The sequence below is a fragment of the Somniosus microcephalus genome, chromosome 23, assembly GCF_052327205.1.
Source record: "Somniosus microcephalus isolate GS21.2 chromosome 23, FLI_Smic_1.0, whole genome shotgun sequence".
NCBI classification, from domain to species: domain Eukaryota; kingdom Metazoa; phylum Chordata; class Chondrichthyes; order Squaliformes; family Somniosidae; genus Somniosus; species Somniosus microcephalus.
Window position 1 is genome coordinate 72694796 of NC_141009.1, and position 23426 is coordinate 72718221.

At 44.0% G+C, this 23426-nt stretch overlaps 1 protein-coding gene across 1 annotated transcript in view; it reads left to right on the top strand.

The window, feature by feature from the left end:
* Positions 1-23426, top strand: part of LOC147101959 (rab-like protein 6) — a 175639-nt gene that overhangs the window by 82315 nt on the left and 69898 nt on the right. Inside the window, 1 exon segment of the mRNA XM_085965164.1 lies at positions 4137-4242. Coding sequence (XP_085821290.1) covers positions 4137-4242 — 106 coding nt within the window.

Here is a 23426-nt window from a genome sequence, read left to right on the forward strand (position 1 = left end):
AGTCCGGAAGGCTGTAAAGTGCCCAATCGGAAGATGAGGTGCTGTTCCTCGAGCTTACGTTGAGCGTCATTGGAACAATGCAATAGCCCGAGGACAGTGAGATCAGAGTGGGAGTGAAGCGGTGAATTAAAGTGACAGGCGACCGGAAGCTCAGGGTCACCCGTACGGACTGAACGGAGGTGTTCCACAAAGCGGTCACCCAATCTGCGTTTGGTCTCCCCAATGTAGAGGAGACCGCATCGTGAGCAGCGAATACAGTATACTAGATTGCAAGAAGTACAAGTAAATCGCTGTTTCACCTGGAAGGGGTGTTTGGGGCCCTGGACAGTGGGAAGGGGGGAGGTATAGGGGCAGGTGTTGCATCTCCTCCGCTTGCACGGGAAGGTGCCGAGCGAAGGGGAAGGGCTGTTAGGGGTGATTGAGGAGTGGACCAGGGTGTTACGGAGGGAGCGGTCCCTTCGGAATGCTGAAAGGGGAGGTGAGGGGAAGATGTGTTTGGTGTTGGGATCACGTTGGAGGTGGCGGAAATGGCGGAGGATGATCCGTTGAATGTGGCGGCTGGTGGGGTGAAAGGTGAGGACAAGGGGAACCCTATCGTGGTTCTGGGAGGGAGGGGCAGGGGTGAGGGCAGAAGTGCGGGAGATAGAATGGACACGGTCAAGGGCCGTGTCAACCACAGTAGAAGGGAATCCTCGGTTGAGGAGAAAGGAAGACATGTTGGAAGCACTGGTGTGGAAGGTGGCATTGCCAGAACAGACGCGGCGGAGACGGAGAAACTGGGAGAATGGAATAGAGTTCTTACAGGAAGCGGGGTGGGAGGAAGTGTAGTCCAGGTAGCTGTGGGAGTCGGTGGGCTTGTAGTGGATGTTTGTCGAAAGCCGATCGCCAGAAATGGAGATGGAGAACTCAAGGAAGGGAAGGGAAGGGTCGGAGATGGACCATGTGAAGGTGAGGGAAGGGTGGAAATTGGAAGTAAAGTGAATGAACTTATCTAGTTCAGGGCGAGAGCAGGAAATGGCACCAATACAGTCATCGATGTACCGGAAAAAGAGGTGAGGGAGGGGACCTGAATAGGACTGGAACAAAGAGTGTTCCACATATCCCATGAACAGGCAGGCATAGCTAGGGCCCATGCGGGTTCCCATAGCAACACCTTTAATTTGGAGGAAGTGAGTGGAATCAAAGGAGAAGTTGTTCAATGTGAGAACAAGTTCAGCCAGGCGGAGAAGGGTGGTGGTGGATGGGGACTGGTTGGGCCTCTGTTCAAGGAAGGAGCGGAGCGCCCGAAGGCCGTCCTGGTGGGGGATGGAGGTGTAGAGGGATTGGACGTCCATGGTGAAAAGGAGACGGTTGGGGCCAGGAAACTGGAAACTGTTAAAGTGACGGAGGGCGTCGGAAGAGTTGCGAATGTAGGTGGGAAGAGACTGGACAAGGGGAGAAAAAATAGAGTTGAGATAGGAAGAGATAAGTTCCGTGGGGCAAGAACAGGCTGGGTCTACCAGGGCAGTCCTGTTTGTGGATCTTGGGAAGGAGGTAGAAGCAGGCTGTGCGGGGTTGGGGGACTATGAGGTTGGCGGCCATGGAGGGAAGTTCTCCAGAGGAGATGAGGTCAGTGACACACTTGGAAACAATGGCTTGATGTTTGCTAGTGGGGTCATGGTCCAGGCGGAGGTAGGAGGAGGTGTTGGAGAGCTGGCGTTCAGCTTCCGCACGGTAGAGGTCGGTTCGCCAAACAACAACAGCACCACCCTTATCAGCAGGTTTAATGATAATGTTAGGGTCGGATCGGAGAGAACGGAGTGCTGCAAGTTCAGAGGGAGGTAGGTTGGAGTAAGGACTCTATTCCATTCTCCCAGTTTCTCCGTCTCCGCCGCGTCTGTTCTGACGATGCCAGCTTCCATACCAATGCTTCCGACATGCCTTCCTTTTTCCTCAACCGAGGATTCCCCATTACTGTGGTTGACACGGCCCTTGACCGTGTCCGTTCTATTTCCCACACTTCTTCTCTCACCCCTTCCCTTCCCTCCCAGAACCTTGTCCTCACCTTTCACCCCACCAGCCTCCACATTCAACGGATCATCCTCCGCCATTTCCGCCACCTCCAACGTGATTCCACCATCAAACACATCTTCCCCTCACCTCCCCTTTCAGCATTCCGAAGGGACCACTCCCTCCGAGACACCCTGGTCCACTCCTCAATCACCCCCAACAGCCCTTCTCCTTCACCTGGCACCTTCCTGTGCAAGCGCAGGAGATGCAACACATGCCCTTTTACCTCCCCCCTTCCCACTGTCCAAGGCCCCAAACACCCCTTCCAGGTGAAACGGCGATTTACTTGTACTTCTCGCAATCTAGTATACTGTATTCGCTGCTCACGATGCGGTCTCCTCTACATTGAGGAGACCAAACGCAGATTGGGTGACCGCTTTGCGGAACACCTCCGTTCAGTCCGTAAGGGTGACCCTGAGCTTCCAGTCGCCTGTCACTTTAATTCTCCGCTTCACTCCCACTCTGGTCTCTCTGTCCTCGGGCTATTACACTGTTCCAATGAAGCTCAACGTAAGCTCGAGGAACAGCACCTCATCTTTCGATTGGGCACTTTGCAGCCTTCCGGACTCAACATCGAGTTCAACAATTTCAGATAATAATCCCTGCCCCCATTTTTCATGCAGTATGATTTTGCCATTCCCATTTGCAACATTTTCACAGGATGTTCTTTCAATTCCTTCCTCCCCTCCTAACCCCCCCCCCCCCCCCCGTCTCTGCGCCTGCTTAATATCTGTCACATCTCCAGCTTTTTCCAGTTCTGATGAAGGGTCCCAGACCTGAAACGTTAACTCTGTTTCTCTCTCCACGGATGCTGCCTGGCCTGCTGAGTGTTTCCAGCATTTTCTGTTGTTATTACTGCTTCCCTCTAGTTCCTCACCCATCCAGCCATTCCTCTTTGCATAAATAACAACAATGACTGCACTTCAAAATTAATTCATTGTAAAATTCTTGGGGACGTCCTGAAGACAGGACGGGCTATATAAATGTCACTCCTTTTTTTCCTAACCGTCTCCCAATTGGTGTTCAGAGAGATTTGGGTGTCTTCGTGCAAGAAACACAGAAAGCGAGCATGCAGGTACAGCGAGCAATAAGGAAGGCAAATGGCATGTTGGCCTTTATTGCAAGGGGGTTGGAGTATAAGAGTGAGGAAGTCTTGCTCCAATTGTACAGGGCCTTGGTGAGACCACACCTGGAGTACTGTGCACAGTTTTGGTCTCCGTATCTAAGGAAGGATATACTTGCCTTGGAGGCGGTGCGACGAAGATTCACTAGATTGATTCCTGGGATGAGAGGGCTGCCCAATGATGAAAGATTGTGTAGAATGGGCCGATACTCTCTGGAGTTTAGAAGAATGAGAGGTGATCTCATTGAAACATACAAGATTCTGAGGGGGATTGACAGGGTAGATGCTGAGAGGTTGTTTCCCCCTGGCTGGAGAGTCTAGAACTAGGGGGCAAAGTCTCAGTTGTATCCGTGTGTTAATGGAGACACGGAATGCAGGAGTTGGTTTAACAGGTGTTTACTGAACAAAGTCTGGAGGTGAACTAAAAGATACAAGACACTATATATAGCCCAAGTGGCCATTACCGGCATTACAGTACACAGGGGCTCTTAAAGGCACATACACCACAGTCTCAGGATAAGGGGTCGGCCATTGAAGACCGAGATGAGGAGGAATTTCTTCACTCATGGTTGTGAATCTTTGGAATTCTCTGCCCCAGAGGGCTGTGAATGCTGAATCGTTGAGTATATTCAAGGCTGCAATAGATAGATTTCTGGACTCTAGGGGAATCGAGGGATATGGAGATCGGGCGGGAAAGTGGAGTTGAGGTCGATGATCAGCCCTGATCTTATTGAATGGCGGAGCAGGCTCGAGGGGCCGTATGGCCCACTCCTGCTTCTATTTCTTATGTTCTTATGTAATGCCTCTCTGAGTTTGGCCCATGTGGTTTCTAACAGGCCGTGCAGTGTGAATGACTGCAGCTTGCCCTTGGTGCTGCTGTGTGCTACGTCACTGGGGAGCCCACTGACCAATCCAATAAGTCTTTATTTCCCCCAACTAATGTTGCCTTTTCTTTGACCGTTAGATTACCCAGATCATCCTACATTCGATATGCAGAATCTTCAATGAGGAATGGCTTTGGGCTGAAGTATTTACACAAGTTTTTCAATATTCCATTTCTTCAGCTGCAGGTGAGTGGCTCTGATCAGACTTTAAATTCTCCATTACAGTCTGATTGGTATATGTGACACTGTAGGAATCGACAGATCCCTAACTGAAGTACTGAGGTCGAGTCAGTCCGATAATAAAATGAAGTTTAATGTAAACTAGAGAACAAACAATGGTATGCAGGAGAAATGATCAACAGGTCTTTTCTTAATGCTGGCTTCACCAGCTCTGAACTGGGAACCTCCCCGCCTGACGTCATCACGTTTCCCGCCGTTCGGGACGTCACGTGACCAACGTGATGACGTCATCGCGCTGGTTCTGGGACTTACCCAGAACGGGCTATTTACATACAGTAGACAAACCTAGGTGCTGTAGCACTCTGTTAAAGGCAGTTATACAGGAGTCCCTTGGTGGCTTTGCCACATGCGCCCCCCCAGAAGTGTCTTTAACCTCAAAAGTCAATCGCAGAGGAGGTCGGACAAGCCTGTTCGAACGACTCCGATATTCCCAGAGAGGAATGGGCTGGGCAGACGATGAGCTGGTCTGCGGAACAGTCTGGTCAGGCGTGGTGGCCACGGGCGGCTGCCCACGATGTGGTGGCTGCACTGCCTCGACCGGTCGCTCGAGGTCCAGGTGTGCGGCCTTGAGACGGTCCACGGAAATGTGGTCAGGCTTGCCCCCGACGTCCACTAAAAAACTCTTGGCGCCCGCCTGCAGTACCTGGAAAGGGCCTGTATATGGAGGCGTGAGAGGACTACGGTGGGCGTCATGCCTGACAAAAACGAATTTAGCCCGCATAAGCTCCGGCGGAACGTGTGACGCTGGCAACCCGTGACGTGACGTCGGAATGGGCCGAAAAGATTGAGCTGCATCCCGGTGAGCCTCCAGTTGTTCGGCCGCCGACCAAGGACGCGTTGGTGACGGAAGAAACTCGCCTGGCACCCGGAGCGGTTGGCCATAAACCAGTTTGGCGGCCGATGCCTGCAGGTCCTCTTTAGGCGCTGTGCGTAACCCGAGCATCACCCAAGGCAGCTTGTCCATCCATGCGGTCCCCTGGAGGCTGGCCCGCAGCGACGCCTTCAAGGACCGATGAAAACACTCACATAATCCATTGGCCTGCGGATGGTAAGCCGTGGTCCGATGGAGCTTGGTGCCCAAACCCAAGGCTACGGCATTCCACAGTGCAGACGAGAATTGCGGCCCGCGGTCCAATGAAATATCAGACGGAACGCCGAAACGTGCAACCCAGGATGAAAGAAAAGCCCGGGCGACATCCGCGGAGGTGGTGGACGTCAAAGGAATGGCCTCCGGCCACCTGGTGGTACGGTCGACTATAGTCAAAAGATGTGTGAAACCTTGTGACGGCTGTAGTGGGCCAACGAGGTCGACATGGACGTGATCGAAACGCCGCTCCGGTACTTCAAAAACGGCGACAGGAGCTTTGACGTGCCGCTGCACCTTAGCCCGCTGGCACACGACGCAGGTGTTGGCCCAGTCGCGGACATCTTTTCGCATTCCTCTCCAGACGAACTTGGACGCCAGTAATTTTTGTGAAGCTCTCACGCCAGGGTGCGCAAGCCCGTGAATGGCATCGAAAAAGTTCCTACGCCAGGACAGCAGAACAATCGGGCGGGGGTCCCCCAAGGAGACGTCGCAGAGCAGGGAGGTGCCAGCCGAGTGAAAAAGCACATCCGCTGGCTGAAGGCAGGAGGAGTCGGTGCGGAAAGCTTGCGTTTCCGGATCGGCCGCTTGGTCAGCAGCCATGAGTGAATAATCGAGTCCCAGCTGGACGGCCTGGACAGTCGCACGCGAGAGGCAATCGGCGACCACATTGTCCTTGCCGGCCACGTGCCGGATGTCGGTGGTGAACTCGGAAATAAAGGTGAGCTGTCGTTGCTGTCGAGCTGACCACGGTTCAGCCGTCTTGGCCATGGCAAACGTCAGGGGCTTGTGATCCACAAACACGGTGAATTGGCGTCCTTCCAATAGAAAACGAAAATGGCGGATGGCCAGAAACAACGCCAACAACTCCCTGTCGAACGTGCTGTAGCTACGCTCGTGACGACGCAATTGGCGACTAAAAAACGCTAGCGGTTGCCATGTCCCGTCGACCCATTGCTCTTGCACGGCGCCTATAGCGTAGTCTGAAGCGCCAGTCGTAAGCGCGATGGTGGCGCCAGGCAGCGGGTGCGCCAACATCGTTGCGTTTGCGAGAGCATCCTTCATGTTCACAAAAGCGCAATCCATCTCCGGTGTCCAGGCCACAGGTTCCTTCCCCGGCTTCCCCCTCAGTGCCTCGTAGAGCGGCCGCATCAGCTGCGTGGCCCAGGGAACGAACCGATGGTAAAAATTTACCATACCAAGGAACTCCTGGAGCGCTTTAACGGATTGCAGGCGCGGGAAAGCAGCAATGGCCGCCACCTTCGACCGAAGCGGCAGTGCTCCTGCCGCAGTGATGCGGTGGCCCAAAAAGTCGATCTGCCGCAGTCCGAATTGACATTTGTTCGGGTTAATTATGAGGCCATGCTGATGGAGGCGGCGAAAAAGGAGGCGCAGGTGTTTGAGATGTTCCTCTTTCGAAGTACTGGCGACCAGGATGTCATCGAGATACACAAACAGAAACTTAAGATCCCGCAGCACTGAATCCATAAGGCGATGGAACGCCTGCGCCGCATTTTTGAGTCCGAACGGCATTTGGAGGAATTCAAAAAGTCCGAAAGGGGTAATGACCGCCGTCTTCTGGACGTCCTGGGGATGGACGGGCACTTGATGGTACCCCCGGACGAGGTCGATTTTGGAAAAAAACGAATTGCCAGCCAAATGTGCAGAGAAATCTTGGATGTACGGTATAGGGTACCGGTCGGGAGTCGTGACCTCACTGAGGCGCCGATAATCGCCGCAAGGCCGCCAACCACCGCCGGGCTTAGGGACGATATGAAGCGGCGAAGACCAGGGACTATCCGACCGGCGAACGATTCCCAGCCGCTCCATGGTGGCGAACTCCGCCTTCGTGGCCTCGAGTTTACTGGGCTCCAGCCGTCGAGCCCGGGCATAAACCGGGGGGCTGGTCGTTGCGATGTGGTGTTCTACACCATGTTTGGCGCTCGTCGCCGAGAAGGTGGGTCGAGTGAGATCCGGAAATTCCCTGAGAAGGCGGGTGAAGTCGTCGGGCGCCGGCACAGTGCAGGAACCCGTGTGAGGCGCGCCTGAGCTCCGAAAACATGGGATGGAGGCAAACGTGGTGACGTGAATCAGACGGCGATTTCGTAAATCAACCAATAGGCCATTGGTACAGAAGAAGTCAGCGCCGAGGATTGCCTGTGCGATTTTTGGCAGTTATAAACTCCCATTGGAAAAGTTGCCCGCCGAAACACACCTGGATCCGCCGCTTCCTGAACGTACGAATAGCACTGCCGTTGGCGGCCTGGAGTAGAGAACCGCGCCTCCCTGCCCTGACGTTGAGGAGTGAAGCGGGGAGGATGCTGCACTGAGCGCCCGTGTCACACAAAAACCGCCGGCCCGAAATGGAGTCGGTGATATACAATAACTTCCCAGAATCTCCAACCGCAATCGTAGACGCGAAACCGACCTCGGGGTCGTTCTTCCGTTCATGCAGTCGGTGCTGTTGCTTTCTCGGTGCATTTGGCATGAAACTACATGGAGGACAGCAGCATCTGGCTTTTGGACCGAAACAGGCGTGATAGTAACAGAGACCGGATGGTGGAGGCGCCGAGGTGGGATTCTTCGGGGCGGGACGCTTCGAGGTGGCGCAGTATCACAGAATCACAGAATCACAGAAACCTCACAGTGCAGATAGAGGCCATTTCGGCCCATCGAGCCTGCACCGACACATATCCCACCCTATCCCCGTAACCCCACATATTTAATCCCCCTAACACTAAGGGTCAATTTTTCTCATAGCCAATCAACCTAACCCGCACATCTTTGGACTGTGGGAGGAAACCGGAGCACCCGGAGAAAACCCACGCAAACTCCACACAGTACTGCTGCATCACCGCATAAATAGTGTCGGCTTCGGCCGCGAGCGCTACACTGTCCGTAGTCTTCGACCTGGCGAGGGCTGCTTGCACCTGCTCAGGGAGCTGGCTCAGGAACAGTGCCCGAAACAGGAAACACTGCGGCTCGGAACCGAGGAGCATGAGCATCTGGCTCATCAACTCAGACGGCTTGGCGTCGCCTAACCCAGGCAGTGTGTGTAAACGTCGCGCGCATTCCGCTTTCGTGAGGCCGAAAACCTGCATTAGTCGCGCCTTAAGCGTATCATACTTGTTATCTACGGGCGGGGTCTCCAGCAGACTGATGATCCTCGAAGCCGTCGAGCTGTCCAGTGCGGAGACCACGTAAAGATAACGGGTCTGATCCAGCACGATGTTCTGAAGCTGGAACTGAGCCTCCGCTTGGACGAACCAGGAGGCCGCCTGTTGTTCCCAAAATTGAGGGAGCTTCAAGGTCGCTGCGTTAACATCCATCGTTTTGTTCTGCGCGTCCTCCACGAAAATCGTCCGCGAAGCTTCGGGGTCACCAATGTAGGAATCGACAGATCCCTAACTGAAGTACTGAGGTCAAGTCAGTCCGATAATTAATCGAAGTTTAATGTAAACTAGAGAACAAACAAGGGCATGCAGGAGAAACAATCAACAGGTCTTTTCTTAATGCTGGCTTCACCAGCTCTGAACTGGGAACCTCCCAGTCTGACGTCATCACGTTTCCTGCCGTTCGGGACGTCACATGACCAACGTGATGACGTCATCGCGCTGGTTCTGGGACTTACCCAGAACGGGCTATTTACATACAGTAAACAAACCTAGGTGCTGTCGCACTCTGTTAAAGGCAGTTATACAGGAGTCCCTTGGTGGCTTTGCCACAACACTACCTGTATTGTATACGTTTCCTCCAATGACTAAAAAGCATCTTCAAATGAGGTAAAATCCCAGCTACATGGGGGGGGGGGGGGAATTTGGTTGCTTTGCGCCTCCTGTTAGCGCCCTGTGTGTTCCCCGCTGTGGTGCTCCCCTCCTGATAATCAATCGAAGCTCCAGCAGGAGGAATGGCTAGTTGGGGAAGGAACGCGAGGACAGTGTTTGTGGAACTGTAACCAGCACGAGTCAATGACCACCAGAGAGGAGGGGTGGGAATTCGGAAAATAGGAGAAGAGAAAAATAAAGAATGTAGAATATTTAGATTCCACCGGAACTGTCAAGTAACTTTTTTGGAAAGTGACAAACGTTCAGTCTTGCTGGGTTCAATCTGGGACTTTGAGACAACTTCACCCAGTTTTGAAAGGAAATGAAGTATAAGCAGAAGACAATCCTGAGTAATACTTGGCAGGTTTGCTGATGATACAAAGCTGGGTGGGAATGTAAGTTGTGAGGAGGATGCAAGGAGGCTTCAAGGGGATTTAAACAGGCTAAGTGAGTGGGCAAGAACATGGCAAATGGAATATAATGTGGAGAAATGTGAAGTTATCCCCTTTGGTAGGGAAAACAGAAAAGGAGAGTATTTTTTAAATGGTGAGAGATTGGGAAATGTTGGTGTTCAGGGACCCGAGTCCTTGTACAAGAATCACTGAAAGTTAACACGCAGCTACACCAAGCAATTAGGAAAGCAAATAGTATGTTGTCCTTTACAAGTGGATTGGAATATAAGAGTAAAGACATCTTACTACAATTATATAGGGCCCTGGTGAGACCACACCTGGAGTATTGTGTACAGTTTAGGTCTCCTTACCTAAGGAAGGATATACTTGCCATAGAGGGAGTGCATTGAAGGTTCACCAGACTGATTCCTGGGATGGGGGGATTGTCCTATGAGGAGAGATTGAGTAGACTAGGCCTATATTCTCCAGGGTTTAGAAGAATGAGAGGTGATCTCATTGAAACATACACAATTCTTACAGGGCTTGACAGGGTAGATGCAGGGAGGATGTTTCCCCTGGCTGGGGAGTCTAGAACCAGGGGTCACAGTCTCAGAATAAGGGGTCGGCCATTTAGGACTGAGATGAGGAGAAATTTCTTCACTCAGAGGGTGGTGAATCTTTGGAATTCTCTACCCCAGAGGGCTGTGGAGGCTCAGTCGTTGAGTATATTCAAGATAGAGATCGATAGATTTTTGAATATTAAGGGAATCGAGGGATATGGGGTTAGTGCAGGAAAGTGGAGATGAGGTAGAAGATCCGCCATGATCTTATAGAATGGTGGAGCAGGCTCGAAGGGCCAAATGGCTGACTCCTCCTATTTCCAATGTTCTTATGTAGCCGATCAGTTTGACTTATTCGGAGAATTCTAAGGCTCCTTTCCAATTTCAGAACCGTGTCCAAGCATGCAATCGTTGGCTGTGTTCAATTCAGTTTTTTGAGTTTCGATAAATTGAGAGTCAAGTAACAATCTTATTGGAATTTATAGGATTGTGCCAGGTTTCAAAATAAAGGAAGGTTTTGATCGCAAGTCCTATGTAAATCCCAGAGGGTGGTGGGGGTCTGGAACTCACTGCCTGAAAGGGTGGTAGAGGCAGAAACCTTCATCGCATTTAAAAAGTACTTGGATAGGCACTTTAAGAGCCGTAACCTACAAGGCTACGGACCAAGAGCTGGAAAGTCAGATTTGGCTGGAGAGCTCGGCCAGCACAGACACGATGTGCCAAAAGGCCTCCTTCTGTGCTGTAAATTTTTATGATTCTATGAAGATCTGGGAATGACTGGTTTGATGAAGAGCTGTATATAATCTGGGAATGGTTAGCTGGAGGAAGAACTGTATATAATCTGGGAATGGTTAGTTTGATGAAGAGCTGTATATAATCTGGGAATGGTTAGCTGGAGGAAGAACTGTATATAATCTGGGAATGGTTAGCTGGACGAAGAACTGTATATAATCTGGGAATGGTTAGTTTGATGAAGAGCTGTATATAATCTGGGAATGGTTAGTTTGATGAAGAGCTGTATATAATCTGGGAATGGTTAGCTGGAGGAAGAACTGTATATAATCTGGGAATGGTTAGCTGGAGGAAGAACTGTATATAATCTGGGAATGGTTAGTTTGATGAAGAGCTGTATATAATCTGGGAATGGTTAGTTTGATGAAGAGCTGTATATAATCTGGGAATGGTTAGTTTGATGAAGAGCTGTATATAATCTGGGAATGACTGGTTTGATGAAGAGCTGTATATAATCTGGGAATGGTTAGTTTGATGAAGAGCTGTATATAATCTGGGAATGACTGGTTTGATGAAGAGCTGTATATAATCTGGGAATGGTTAGTTTGATGAAGAGCTGTATATAATCTGGGAATGGTTAGTTTGATGAAGAGCTGTATATAATCTGGGAATGGTTAGTTTGATGAAGAGCTGTATATAATCTGGGAATGGTTAGCTGGATGAAGAGCTGCATATAATCTGGGAATGGTTAGTTTGATGAAGAACTGTATATAATCTGGGAATGGTTAGTTTGATGAAGAACTGTATATAATCTGGGAATGGTTAGTTTGATGAAGAACTGTATATAATCTGGGAATGGTTGGTTTAACGTAGAAATAGAAACATAGAAGATAGGAGCAGGAGTAGGCCATTCGGCCCCTCGAGCCTGCTCCGCCATTCAATGCGATCATGGCTGATCATCCAATTTCAGTACCCGGTCCCTGCTTTCTCCCCATACCCCTTGATCCCTTTAGCCTTAAGAAATATATCCAACTCCTTCTTGAATATATTTAACGTATTGGCCTCTACTGCCTTCTGTGGTAGAGAATTCCACAGGTTCACCACTGGGTGAAGAAATTCCTCCTAATTTCTGTCCTAAATGGCCTACCCCTTATCCTTAGACTGTGACCCCTGGTTCTGGACTCCCCGACCATCGGGAACATCCTTCCTGCATCTAGTCTGTCCAGTCCTGTCAGAATTTTATAAGTTTCAATAAGATCCCCTCTCATTCTTCTAAACTCCAGTGAGTATAAGCCCAATCGTCCCAATCTCTCCTCATACGTCATTCCTGCCATCCCAGGTATCAGCTTGGTGAATCTTTGCTGAACTCCTTCCATGGCAAGAACATCCTTCCTCAGATAAGGCGACTAAAACTGCACACAATACTCAAGGTGTGGTCTCACCAAGGCCCTGTACAACTGCATCAAGACATCCTTGCTCCTGTACATGAACCCTCTCGCTACGAAGGCCAACATACCATTTGCCTTCTTAACCGCCTGCTGCACCTGCATGCTTACCTTCAGCGACTGGTACACAAGGACACCCAGGTCTCGTTTCACTTCACCTTCTCCCAATCTATTGCCATTCAGATAATAATCTGCCTTCCTGTTTTTGCCACCAAAGTGGATAACCTCGCATTTATCCACGTTATACTGCATCTGCCACGCTTCTGCCCAATCACCCAACCTATCCAAATCATCCTGGAGTTTCTCGGCATCCTCCTCACAGCACACACTCCCACCCAGCTTTGTGTCGTCTGCAAATTTGGAGATATTACATCTAGTTCCCATGTCTAGATCATTAATATATATTGTGAGTAGCTGGTGTCCAAGGACCGATCCCTGCGGTACCCCACTAGTCACTGCCTGCCACTCGGAAAAAGACCTGTTTATTCCAACTCTTCGCTTTCTGTCTGCCAACCAGTTCTCTATCCAAGTCAATACCTTGCCCCCCAATCCCATGTGCCTTAACTTTACATGCTAATCTCTTATGCGGGACCTTATCGAAAGCCTTCTGAAAGTCCAAATACACCACATCCACTGGTTCTCCCTTATCTGTTTTACCAGTTACATCCTCAAAAAATTCCAGTAGATTAGTCAAGCACGATTTACCTTTTGCAAATCCATGTTGCCGTTGTCCGATCCTGTCACTGTTTTCCAAGTACTCTGCTATTACATCTTTTAAAATGGACTCTAGCATTTTCCCCACTACCAATGTCAGGCTTTTTACGGCCTGTAATTCCCCATTTTCTCTCTACCACCTTTTTTGAATAGCTGCTATTACATCTTTTATAATGGACTCTAGCATTTTCCCCACTACCAATGTCAGGCTTTTTACGGCCTGTAATTCCCCATTTTCTCTCTACCACCTTTTTTGAATAGTGGGGTAACATTAGCTACCCTCCAATCCATGGGTACTGTTCCAGATTCCATCGAATGTTGGAAGATGATCAGCAATGCATCTACTATTTCTAGGGCCACTTCCTTAAGTACCCTAGGATGTAGATTATCAGGCCCTGGGGATTTATCGGCCTTCAATCCCATCAATTTCCCTACAAATACTGATTTCTTTCAGTTCCACCCTTTCATCAGACCCTATGTTCCCCGACATCTCTGGGAGGTTATTTGTGTCCTCCTTTGTGAAGACAGAACCAAAATATGTATTTAGTTGGTCGGCCATTTCTTTGTTCCCAATTATAAATTCCCCTGATTCTGACTGCAAGGGACCTGCACTTGACTTCACCAATCTTTTTCTCTTCATCATATATCTATAAAAGTTTTTACAGTCAGTTTTTTATGTTCCCTGCAAGCTTACTCTCATATTCAATTTTCCCCTTCTTAATTAATCCCTTTGTCCTCCTTTGTTGAATCCTAAACTGCTCCCAATCCTCAGGTTTACTGCTTTTCCTGGCCAATTTATATGTCCTCTCCTTGGATCTTATGCTATCCCTAATTTCCCTTGTTAGCCACGGTTGAGTCACCTTTTTTGTTTTATTTTTATGCCAAACTGGGATGAACAAATTCTGTAGTTCATCCATGCGGTCTTTGAATGTGTGCCATTGCCTATCCACCGTCAACCCTTTGAGTGACATTACCCAATCAATTCTACCCAACTTGCGCCTCAGACCATCGTAGTTTCCTTTATTTAAATTCAGGACCCTAGTCTCTGAGTCAACTACTTCATTCTCCATCTTAATGAAGAATTCTATCATATTATGATCGCTCCGACCCAAGGGGCCTCATACAACAAGATTGCGAATTAATCCTTTCTCGTTACATAATACCCAGTCTAAGATGGCCTGATCTCTGGTTGGTTCCTCGACATATTGGTCCAGGAAACCATCCAGTAAACACTCCAGGAATTCCTCTTCCACAGTATTTTTCCTAATTTGGTTAGCCCAATCTATATGTAGATTAAAGTCACCCATGATGACTGCTGTGCCCTTATTGCACGCTTCTCTAATTTCCCTTTTAATGCCATCCCCAACCTCCACATTACTGTTTGGAGGTCTATATACCACTCCCACTAACGTTTTCTGACCCTTGCTATTTCTCAGTTCTACCCATACCGATTCCACATCATCAGAGCTAATATCCTTCCTTACAATTGTGTTAATCCCTTCTTTAACCAGCAATGCTACCCCACCTCCCTTGATGAAGAGCTGTATATAATCTGGGAATGGTTAGTTTGATGAAGAGCTGTATATAATCTGGGAATGGTTAGTTTGATGAGCTGTATATAATCTGGGAATAGTTAGTTTGATGAGCTGTATATAATCTGGGAATGGTTAGTTTGATGAGCTGTATATAATCTGGGAATGGTTAGTTTGATGAACTGTATATAATCTGGGAACGGTTAGTTTGATGAATTGTATATAATCTGGGAATGGTTAGTTTGATGAGCTGTATATAATCTGGGAACGGTTAGTTTGATGAAGAGCTGTATATAATCTGGGAATGGTTAGTTTGATGATGAGCTGTATATAATCTGGGAATGGTTAGTTTGATGAATTGTATATAATCTGGGAATGGTTAGTTTGATGAATTGTATATAATCTGGGAATGGTTAGTTTGATGAAGAGCTGTCTATAATCTGGGAATGGTTAGTTTGATGAGCTGTATAGAATCTGGGAATGGTTAGGTTGATGAAGAGCTGTATATAATCTGGGAATGGTGGGATTGATGATGAGCTGTATATAATCTGGGAATGGTTAGTTTGATGAGCTGTATATAATCTGGGAATGCTTAGTTTGATGAACTGTATATAATCTGGGAATGGTTAGTTTGAGGATGAGCTGTATATAATCTGGGAATGGTTAGTTTGATGAGCTGTATATAATCTGGGAATGGTTAGTTTGATGAATTGTATATAATCTGGGAATGGTTAGTTTGATGATGAGCTGTATATAATCTGGGAATGGTGGGATTGATGAAGAGCTGCATATAATCTGGGAATGGTTAGTTTGAGGAAGAGCTGTATATAATCTGGGAATGGTTAGTTTGATGAGCTGTACATAATCTGGGAATGGTTAGTTTGATGAGCTGTATATAATCTGGGAATGGTTAGTTTGATGAAGAGCTGTATATAATCTGGGAATGGTTAGTTTGATGAACTGTATATAATCTGGGAATGGTTAGTTTGATGAAGAGCTGTATATAATCTGGGAATGGTTAGTTTGATGAGCTGTATATAATCTGGGAATGGTTAGTTTGATGAGCTGTATATAATCTGGGAATGGTTAGTTTGATGAGCTGTACATAATCTGGGAATGGTTAGTTTGATGAATTGTATATAATCTGGGAATGGTTAGTTTGATGAATTGTATATAATCTGGGAATGGTTAGTTTGAGGAAGAGCTGTATATAATCTGGGAATGGTTAGTTTGATGAATTGTATATAATCTGGGAATGGTTAGTTTGATGAATTGTATATAATCTGGGAATGGTTAGTTTTATGAACTGTATATAATCTGGGAATGGTTAGTTTGATGAATTGTATATAATCTGGGAATGGTTAGTTTGATGAAGAGCTGTATATAATCTGGGAATGGTTAGTTTGATGAAGAGCTGTATGTAATCTGGGAATGGTTAGTTTGATTAAGAGCTGTATGTAATCTGGGAATGGTGGGATTGATGAGCTGTCGATAATCTGGGAATGGTTAGTTTGATGAAGAGCTGTATATAATCTGGGAATGGTTAGTTTGAGGATGAGCTGTATATAATCTGGGAATGGTTAGTTTGATGAATTGTATATAATCTGGGAATGGTTAGTTTGATGAGCTGTATATAATCTGGGAATGGTTAGTTTGATGAGCTGTATATAACCTGGGAATGGTTAGTTTGATGATGAGCTGTATATAATCTGGGAATGGTTAGTTTGATGAATTGTATATAATCTGGGACTGGTTAGTTTGATGAACTGTATATAATCTGGGAATGGTTAGTTTGATGAATTGTATATAATCTGGGAATGGTTAGTTTGATGAGCTGTATATAATCTGGGAATGGTTAGTTTGATGAGCTGTACATAATCTGGGAATGGTTAGTTTGATGAATTGTATATAATCTGGGAATGGTTCGTTTGATGAATTGTATATAATCTGGGAATGGTTAGTTTGATGAAGAGCTGTATATAATCTGGGAATGGTGGGATTGATGATGAGCTGTATATAATCTGGGAATGGTTAGTTTGATGAACTGTATATAATCTGGGAATGGTTAGTTTGAGGATGAGCTGCATATAATCTGGGAATGGCTAGTTTGATGAATTGTATATAATCTGGGAATGGTTAGTTTGATGATGAGCTGTATATAATCTGGGAATGGTGGGATTGATGAAGAGCTGTATATAATCTGGGAATGGTTAGTTTGAGGAAGAGCTGTATATAATCTGGGAATGGTTAGTTTGATGAGCTGTATATAATCTGGGAATGGTTAGTTTGATGAAGAGCTGTATATAATCTGGGAATGGTTAGTTTGATGATGAGCTGTATATAATCTGGGAATGGTTAGTTTGATGAATTGTATATAATCTGGGACTGGTTAGTTTGATGAACTGTATATAATCTGGGAATGGTTAGTTTGATGAATTGTATATAATCTGGGAATGGTTAGTTTGATGAGCTGTATATAATCTGGGAATGGTTAGTTTGATGAGCTGTACATAATCTGGGAATGGTTAGTTTGATGAATTGTATATAATCTGGGAATGGTTAGTTTGATGAATTGTATATAATCTGGGAATGGTAAGTTTGATGAAGAGCTGTATATAATCTGGGAATGGTGGGATTGATGATGAGCTGTATATAATCTGGGAATGGTTAGTTTGATGAACTGTATATAATCTGGGAATGGTTAGTTTGAGGATGAGCTGTATATAATCTGGGAATGGCTAGTTTGATGAATTGTATATAATCTGGGAATGGTTAGTTTGATGATGAGCTGTATATAATCTGGGAATGGTTAGTTTGAGGAAGAGCTGTATATAATCTGGGAATGGTTAGTTTGATGAATTGTATATAATCTGGGAATGGTTAGTTTGATGAAGAGCTGTATATAATCTGGGAATGGTTAGTTTGATGAGCTGTATATAATCTGGGAATGGTTAGTTTGATGAGCTGTATAGAATCTGGGAATGGTTAGTTTCATGAATTGTATATAATCTGGGAATGGTTAGTTTGATGAAGAGCTGTATATAATCTGGGAATGGTTAGTTTGATGAGCTGTATATAATCTGGGAATGGTTAGTTTGATGAATTGTATATAATCTGGGAATGGTTAGTTTGATGAGCAGTATATAATCTGGGAATGGTTAGTTTGATTAGCTGTATATAATCTGGGAATGGTTAGTTTGATGAGCTGTATATAATCTGGGAATGGTTAGTTTGATGAGCTGGATATAATCTGGGAATGGTTAGTTTGATGAGCTGTATATAATATGGGAATGGTTAGTTTGATGAAGAGCTGTATATAATCTGGGAATGGTTAGTTTGATGAAGAGCTGTATATAATCTGGGAATGGTTAGTTTGATGAGCTGTATATAATCTGGGAATGGTTAGTTTGATGAAGAGCTGTATATAATCTGGGAATGGTTAGTTTGATGAATTGTATATAATCTGGGAATGGTTAGTTTGATGATGAGCTGTATATAATCTGGGAATGGTTAGTTTCATGAATTGTATATAATCTGGGAATGGTTAGTTTGATGATGAGCTGTATATAATCTGGGAATGGTTAGTTTGATGAATTGTATATAATCTGGGAATGGTTAGTTTGATGAAGAGCTGTATATAATCTGGGAATGGTTAGTTTGATGAGCTGTATATAATCTGGGAATGGTTAGTTTGATGATGAGCTGTATATAATCTGGGAATGGTTAGTTTGATGAATTGTATATAATCTGGGAATGGTTAGTTTGATGAGCTGTATATAATCTGGGAATGGTTAGTTTGATGAAGAGCTGTATATAATCTGGGAATGGTTAGTTTGATGAAGAGCTGTATATAATCTGGAAATGGTTAGTTTGATGAGCTGTATATAATCTGGGAATGGTTAGTTTGATGAAGAGCTGTATATAATCTGGGAATGGTTAGTTTCATGAATTGTATATAATCTGGGAATGGTTAGTTTGATGAGCTGTATATAATCTGGGAATGGTTTGATGAGCTGTATATAATCTGGGAATGGTTAGTTTGATGAGTTGTATATAATCTGGGAATGGTTAGTTTGATGAGCAGTATATAATCTGGGAATGGTTAGTTTGATGAGCTGTATATAATCTGGGAATGGTTAGTTTGATGAGCTGTATATAATCTGGGAATGGTTAGTTTGATGAGCTGTACATAATCTGGGAATGGTTAGTTTGATGAGCTGCATATAATCTGGGAATGGTTAGTTTGATGAGCTGTATATAATCTGGGAATGGTTAGTTTGATGAGCTGTATATAATCTGGGAATGGTTAGTTTGATGAAGAGCTGTATATAATCTGGGAATGGTTAGTTTCATGAATTGTATATAATCTGGGAATGGTTAGTTTGATGAGCTGTATATAATCTGGGAATGGTTAGTTTGATGAATTGTATATAATCTGGGAATGGTTAGTTTGATGAAGAGCTGTATATAATCTGGGAATGGTTAGTTTGATGAGCTGTATATAATCTGGGAATGGTTAGTTTGATGATGAGCTGGATATAATCTGGGAATGGTTAGTTTGATGAATTGTATATAATCTGGGAATGGTTAGTTTGATGATGAGCTGTATATAATCTGGGAATGGTTAGTTTGATGAAGAGCTGCATATAATCTGGGAATGGTTAGTTTGATGAAGAGCTGTATATAATCTGGAAATGGTTAGTTTGATGAGCTGTATATAATCTGGGAATGGTTAGTTTGATGAAGAGCTGTATATAATCTGGGAATGGTTAGTTTCATGAATTGTATATAATCTGGGAATGGTTAGTTTGATGAAGAGCTGTATATAATCTGGGAATGGTTAGTTTGATGAGCTGTATATAATCTGGGAATGGTTAGTTTGATGAATTGTATATAATCTGGGAATGGTTAGTTTGATGATGAGCTGTATATAATCTGGGAATGGTTAGTTTGATGAAGAGCTGTATATAATCTGGGAATGGTTAGTTTGATGAATTGTATATAATCTGGGAATGGTTAGTTTGATGAGCTGTATATAATCTGGGAATGGTTAGTTTGATGAAGAGCTGTATATAATCTGGGAATGGTTAGTTTGATGAGCTGTATATAATCTGGGAATGGTTAGTTTGAAGAGCTGTATATAATCTGGGAATGGTTAGTTTGATGAGCTGTATATAATCTGGGAATGGTTAGTTTGATGAATTGTATATAATCTGGGAATGGTTAGTTTGATGAGCTGTATATAATCTGGGAATGGTTAGTTTGATGATGAGCTGTATATAATCTGGGAATGGTTAGTTTGATGAATTGTATATAATCTGGGAATGGTTAGTTTGATGAAGAGCTGTATATAATCTGGGAATGGTTAGTTTGATGAATTGTTTCTAATCTGGGAATGGTTAGTTTGATGAAGAGCTGTATATAATCTGGGAATGGTTAGTTTGAAGAGCTGTATATAATCTGGGAATGGTTAGTTTGATGAATTGTATATAATCTGGGAATGGTTAGTTTGATGAGCTGTATATAATCTGGGAATGGTTAGTTTGATGATGAGCTGTATATAATCTGGGAATGGTTAGTTTGATTAAGAGCTGTATGTAATCTGGGAATGGTGGGATTGATGAAGAGCTGTCTATAATCTGGGAATGGTTAGTTTGATGAATTGTATATAATGTGGGAATGGTTAGTTTGATGAGCTGTATATAATCTGGGAATGGTTAGTTTGATGAAGAGCTGTATATAATCTGGGAATGGTTAGTTTCATGAATTGTATATAATCTGGGAATGGTTAGTTTGATGAAGAGCTGTATATAATCTGGGAATGGTTTGATGAGCTGTATATAATCTGGGAATGGTTAGTTTGATGAGCAGTATATAATCTGGGAATGGTTCGTTTGATGAGCTGTATATAATCTGGGAATGGTTAGTTTGATGAGCTGTATATAATCTGGGAATGGTTAGTTTGATGAGCTGTACATAATCTGGGAATGGTTAGTTTGATGAGCTGCATATAATCTGGGAATGGTTAGTTTGATGAAGAGCTGTATATAATCTGGGAATGGTTAGTTTGATGAGCTGTATATAATCTGGGAATGGTTAGTTTGATGAAGAGCTGTATATAATCTGGGAATGGTTAGTTTCATGAATTGTATATAATCTGGGAATGGTTAGTTTGATGATGAGCTGTATATAATCTGGGAATGGTTAGTTTGATGAATTGTATATAATCTGGGAATGGTTAGTTTGATGAAGAGCTGTATATAATCTGGGAATGGTTAGTTTGATGAGCTGTATATAATCTGGGAATGGTTAGTTTGATGATGAGCTGGATATAATCTGGGAATGGTTAGTTTGATGAATTGTATATAATCTGGGAATGGTTAGTTTGATGATGAGCTGTATATAATCTGGGAATGGTTAGTTTGATGAAGAGCTGCATATAATCTGGGAATGGTTAGTTTGATGAAGAGCTGTATATAATCTGGAAATGGTTAGTTTGATGAGCTGTATATAATCTGGGAATGGTTAGTTTGATGAAGAGCTGTATATAATCTGGTAATGGTTAGTTTCATGAATTGTATATAATCTGGGAATGGTTAGTTTGATGAAGAGCTGTATATAATCTGGGAATGGTTAGTTTGATGAGCTGTATATAATCTGGGAATGGTTAGTTTGATGAATTGTATATAATCTGGGAATGGTTAGTTTGATGATGAGCTGTATATAATCTGGGAATGGTTAGTTTGATGAAGAGCTGTATATAATCTGGGAATGGTTAGTTTGATGAGCTGTATATAATCTGGGAATGGTTAGTTTGAAGAGCTGTATATAATCTGGGAATGGTTAGTTTGATGAGCTGTATATAATCTGGGAATGGTTAGTTTGATGAATTGTATATAATCTGGGAATGGTTAGTTTGATGAGCTGTATATAATCTGGGAATGGTTAGTTTGATGATGAGCTGTATATAATCTGGGAATGGTTAGTTTGATGAATTGTTTCTAATCTGGGAATGGTTAGTTTGATGAAGAGCTGTATATAATCTGGGAATGGTTAGTTTGAAGAGCTGTATATAATCTGGGAATGGTTAGTTTGATGAATTGTATATAATCTGGGAATGGTTAATTTGATGAGCTGTATATAATCTGGGAATGGTTAGTTTGATGATGAGCTGTATATAATCTGGGAATGGTTAGTTTGATTAAGAGCTGTATGTAATCTGGGAATGGTGGGATTGATGAAGAGCTGTCTATAATCTGGGAATGGTTAGTTTGATGAATTGTATATAATGTGGGAATGGTTAGTTTGATGAGCTGTATATAATCTGGGAATGGTTAGTTTGATGAAGAGCTGTATATAATCTGGGAATGGTGAGTTTGAGGAAGAGCTGTATATAATCTGGGAATGGTTAGTTTGATGAATTGTATACAATCTGGGAATGGTTAGTTTGATGAATTGTATGTAATCTGGGAATGGTTAGTTTGATGAATTGTATATAATCTGGGAATGGTGAGTTTGAGGAAGAGCTGTATATAATCTGGGAATGGCTAGTTTGATTGCATATAATCTGGGAATGGTTAGTTTGATGAATTGTATATAATCTGGGAATGGTTAGTTTGATGAGCTGTATATAATCTGGGAATGTTTGTTTGATGAAGAGCTGTATATAATCTGGGAATGGTTAGTTTGATGAATTGTATATAATCTTGGAACGGTTAGTTTGATGAAGAGCTGTATATAATCTGGGAATGGTTAGTTTGATGAAGAGCTGTATATAATCTGGGAATGGTTAGTTTGATGAAGAGCTGTATATAATCTGGGAATGGTTAGTTTGATGAGCTGTATATAATCTGGGGATGGTTAGTTTGATGAATTGTATATAATCTGGGAATGGTTAGTTTGATGAATTGTATATAATCTGGGAATGGTTAGTTTGATGAATTGTATATAATCTGGGAATGGTCAGTTTGAGGAAGAGCTGTATATAATCTGGGAATGGTGAGTTTGATGAGCTGTATATAATCTGGGAATGGTGAGTTTGATGAAGAGCTGTATATAATCTGGGAATGGTTAGTTTGATGAGCTGCATATAATCTGGGAATGGTTAGTTTGATGAATTGTATATAATCTGGGAATGGTTAGTTTGATGAATTGTATATAATCTGGGAATGGTCAGTTTGAGGAAGAGCTGTATATAATCTGGGAATGGTGAGTTTGAGGAAGAGCTGTATATAATCTGGGAATGGTTAGTTTGATGAATTGTATATAATCTGGGAATGGTTAGTTTGATGAGCTGTATATAATCTGGGAATGGTTAGTTTGATGAGCTGTATATAATCTGGGAATGGTTAGTTTGATGAATTGTATATAATCTGGGAATGGTTAGTTTGATGAAGAGCTGTCTATAATCTGGGAATGGTTAGTTTGATGAGCTGTATATAATCTGGGAATGGTTAGTTTGATGAATTGTATATAACCTGGGAATGGTTGGTTTGATGAAGAGCTGTATATAATCTGGGAATGGTTAGTTTGATGAGCTGTATATAATCTGGGAATGGTTGGTTTGATGAAGAGCTGTGTATAATCTGGGAATGGTTAGTTTGATGAGCTGTATATAATCTGGGAATGGTTAGTTTGATGAAGAGCTGTATATAATCTGGGAATGGTTAGTTTGATGAATTGTATATAATCTGGGAATGGTTAGTTTGATGAACAGCTGTATATAATCTGGGAATGGTTAGTTTGATGAAGAGCTGTATATAATCTGGGAATGGCTAGTTTGATGAATTGTATATAATCTGGGAAGTGTTAGTTTGATGAGCTGTATATAATCTGGGAATGGTTAGT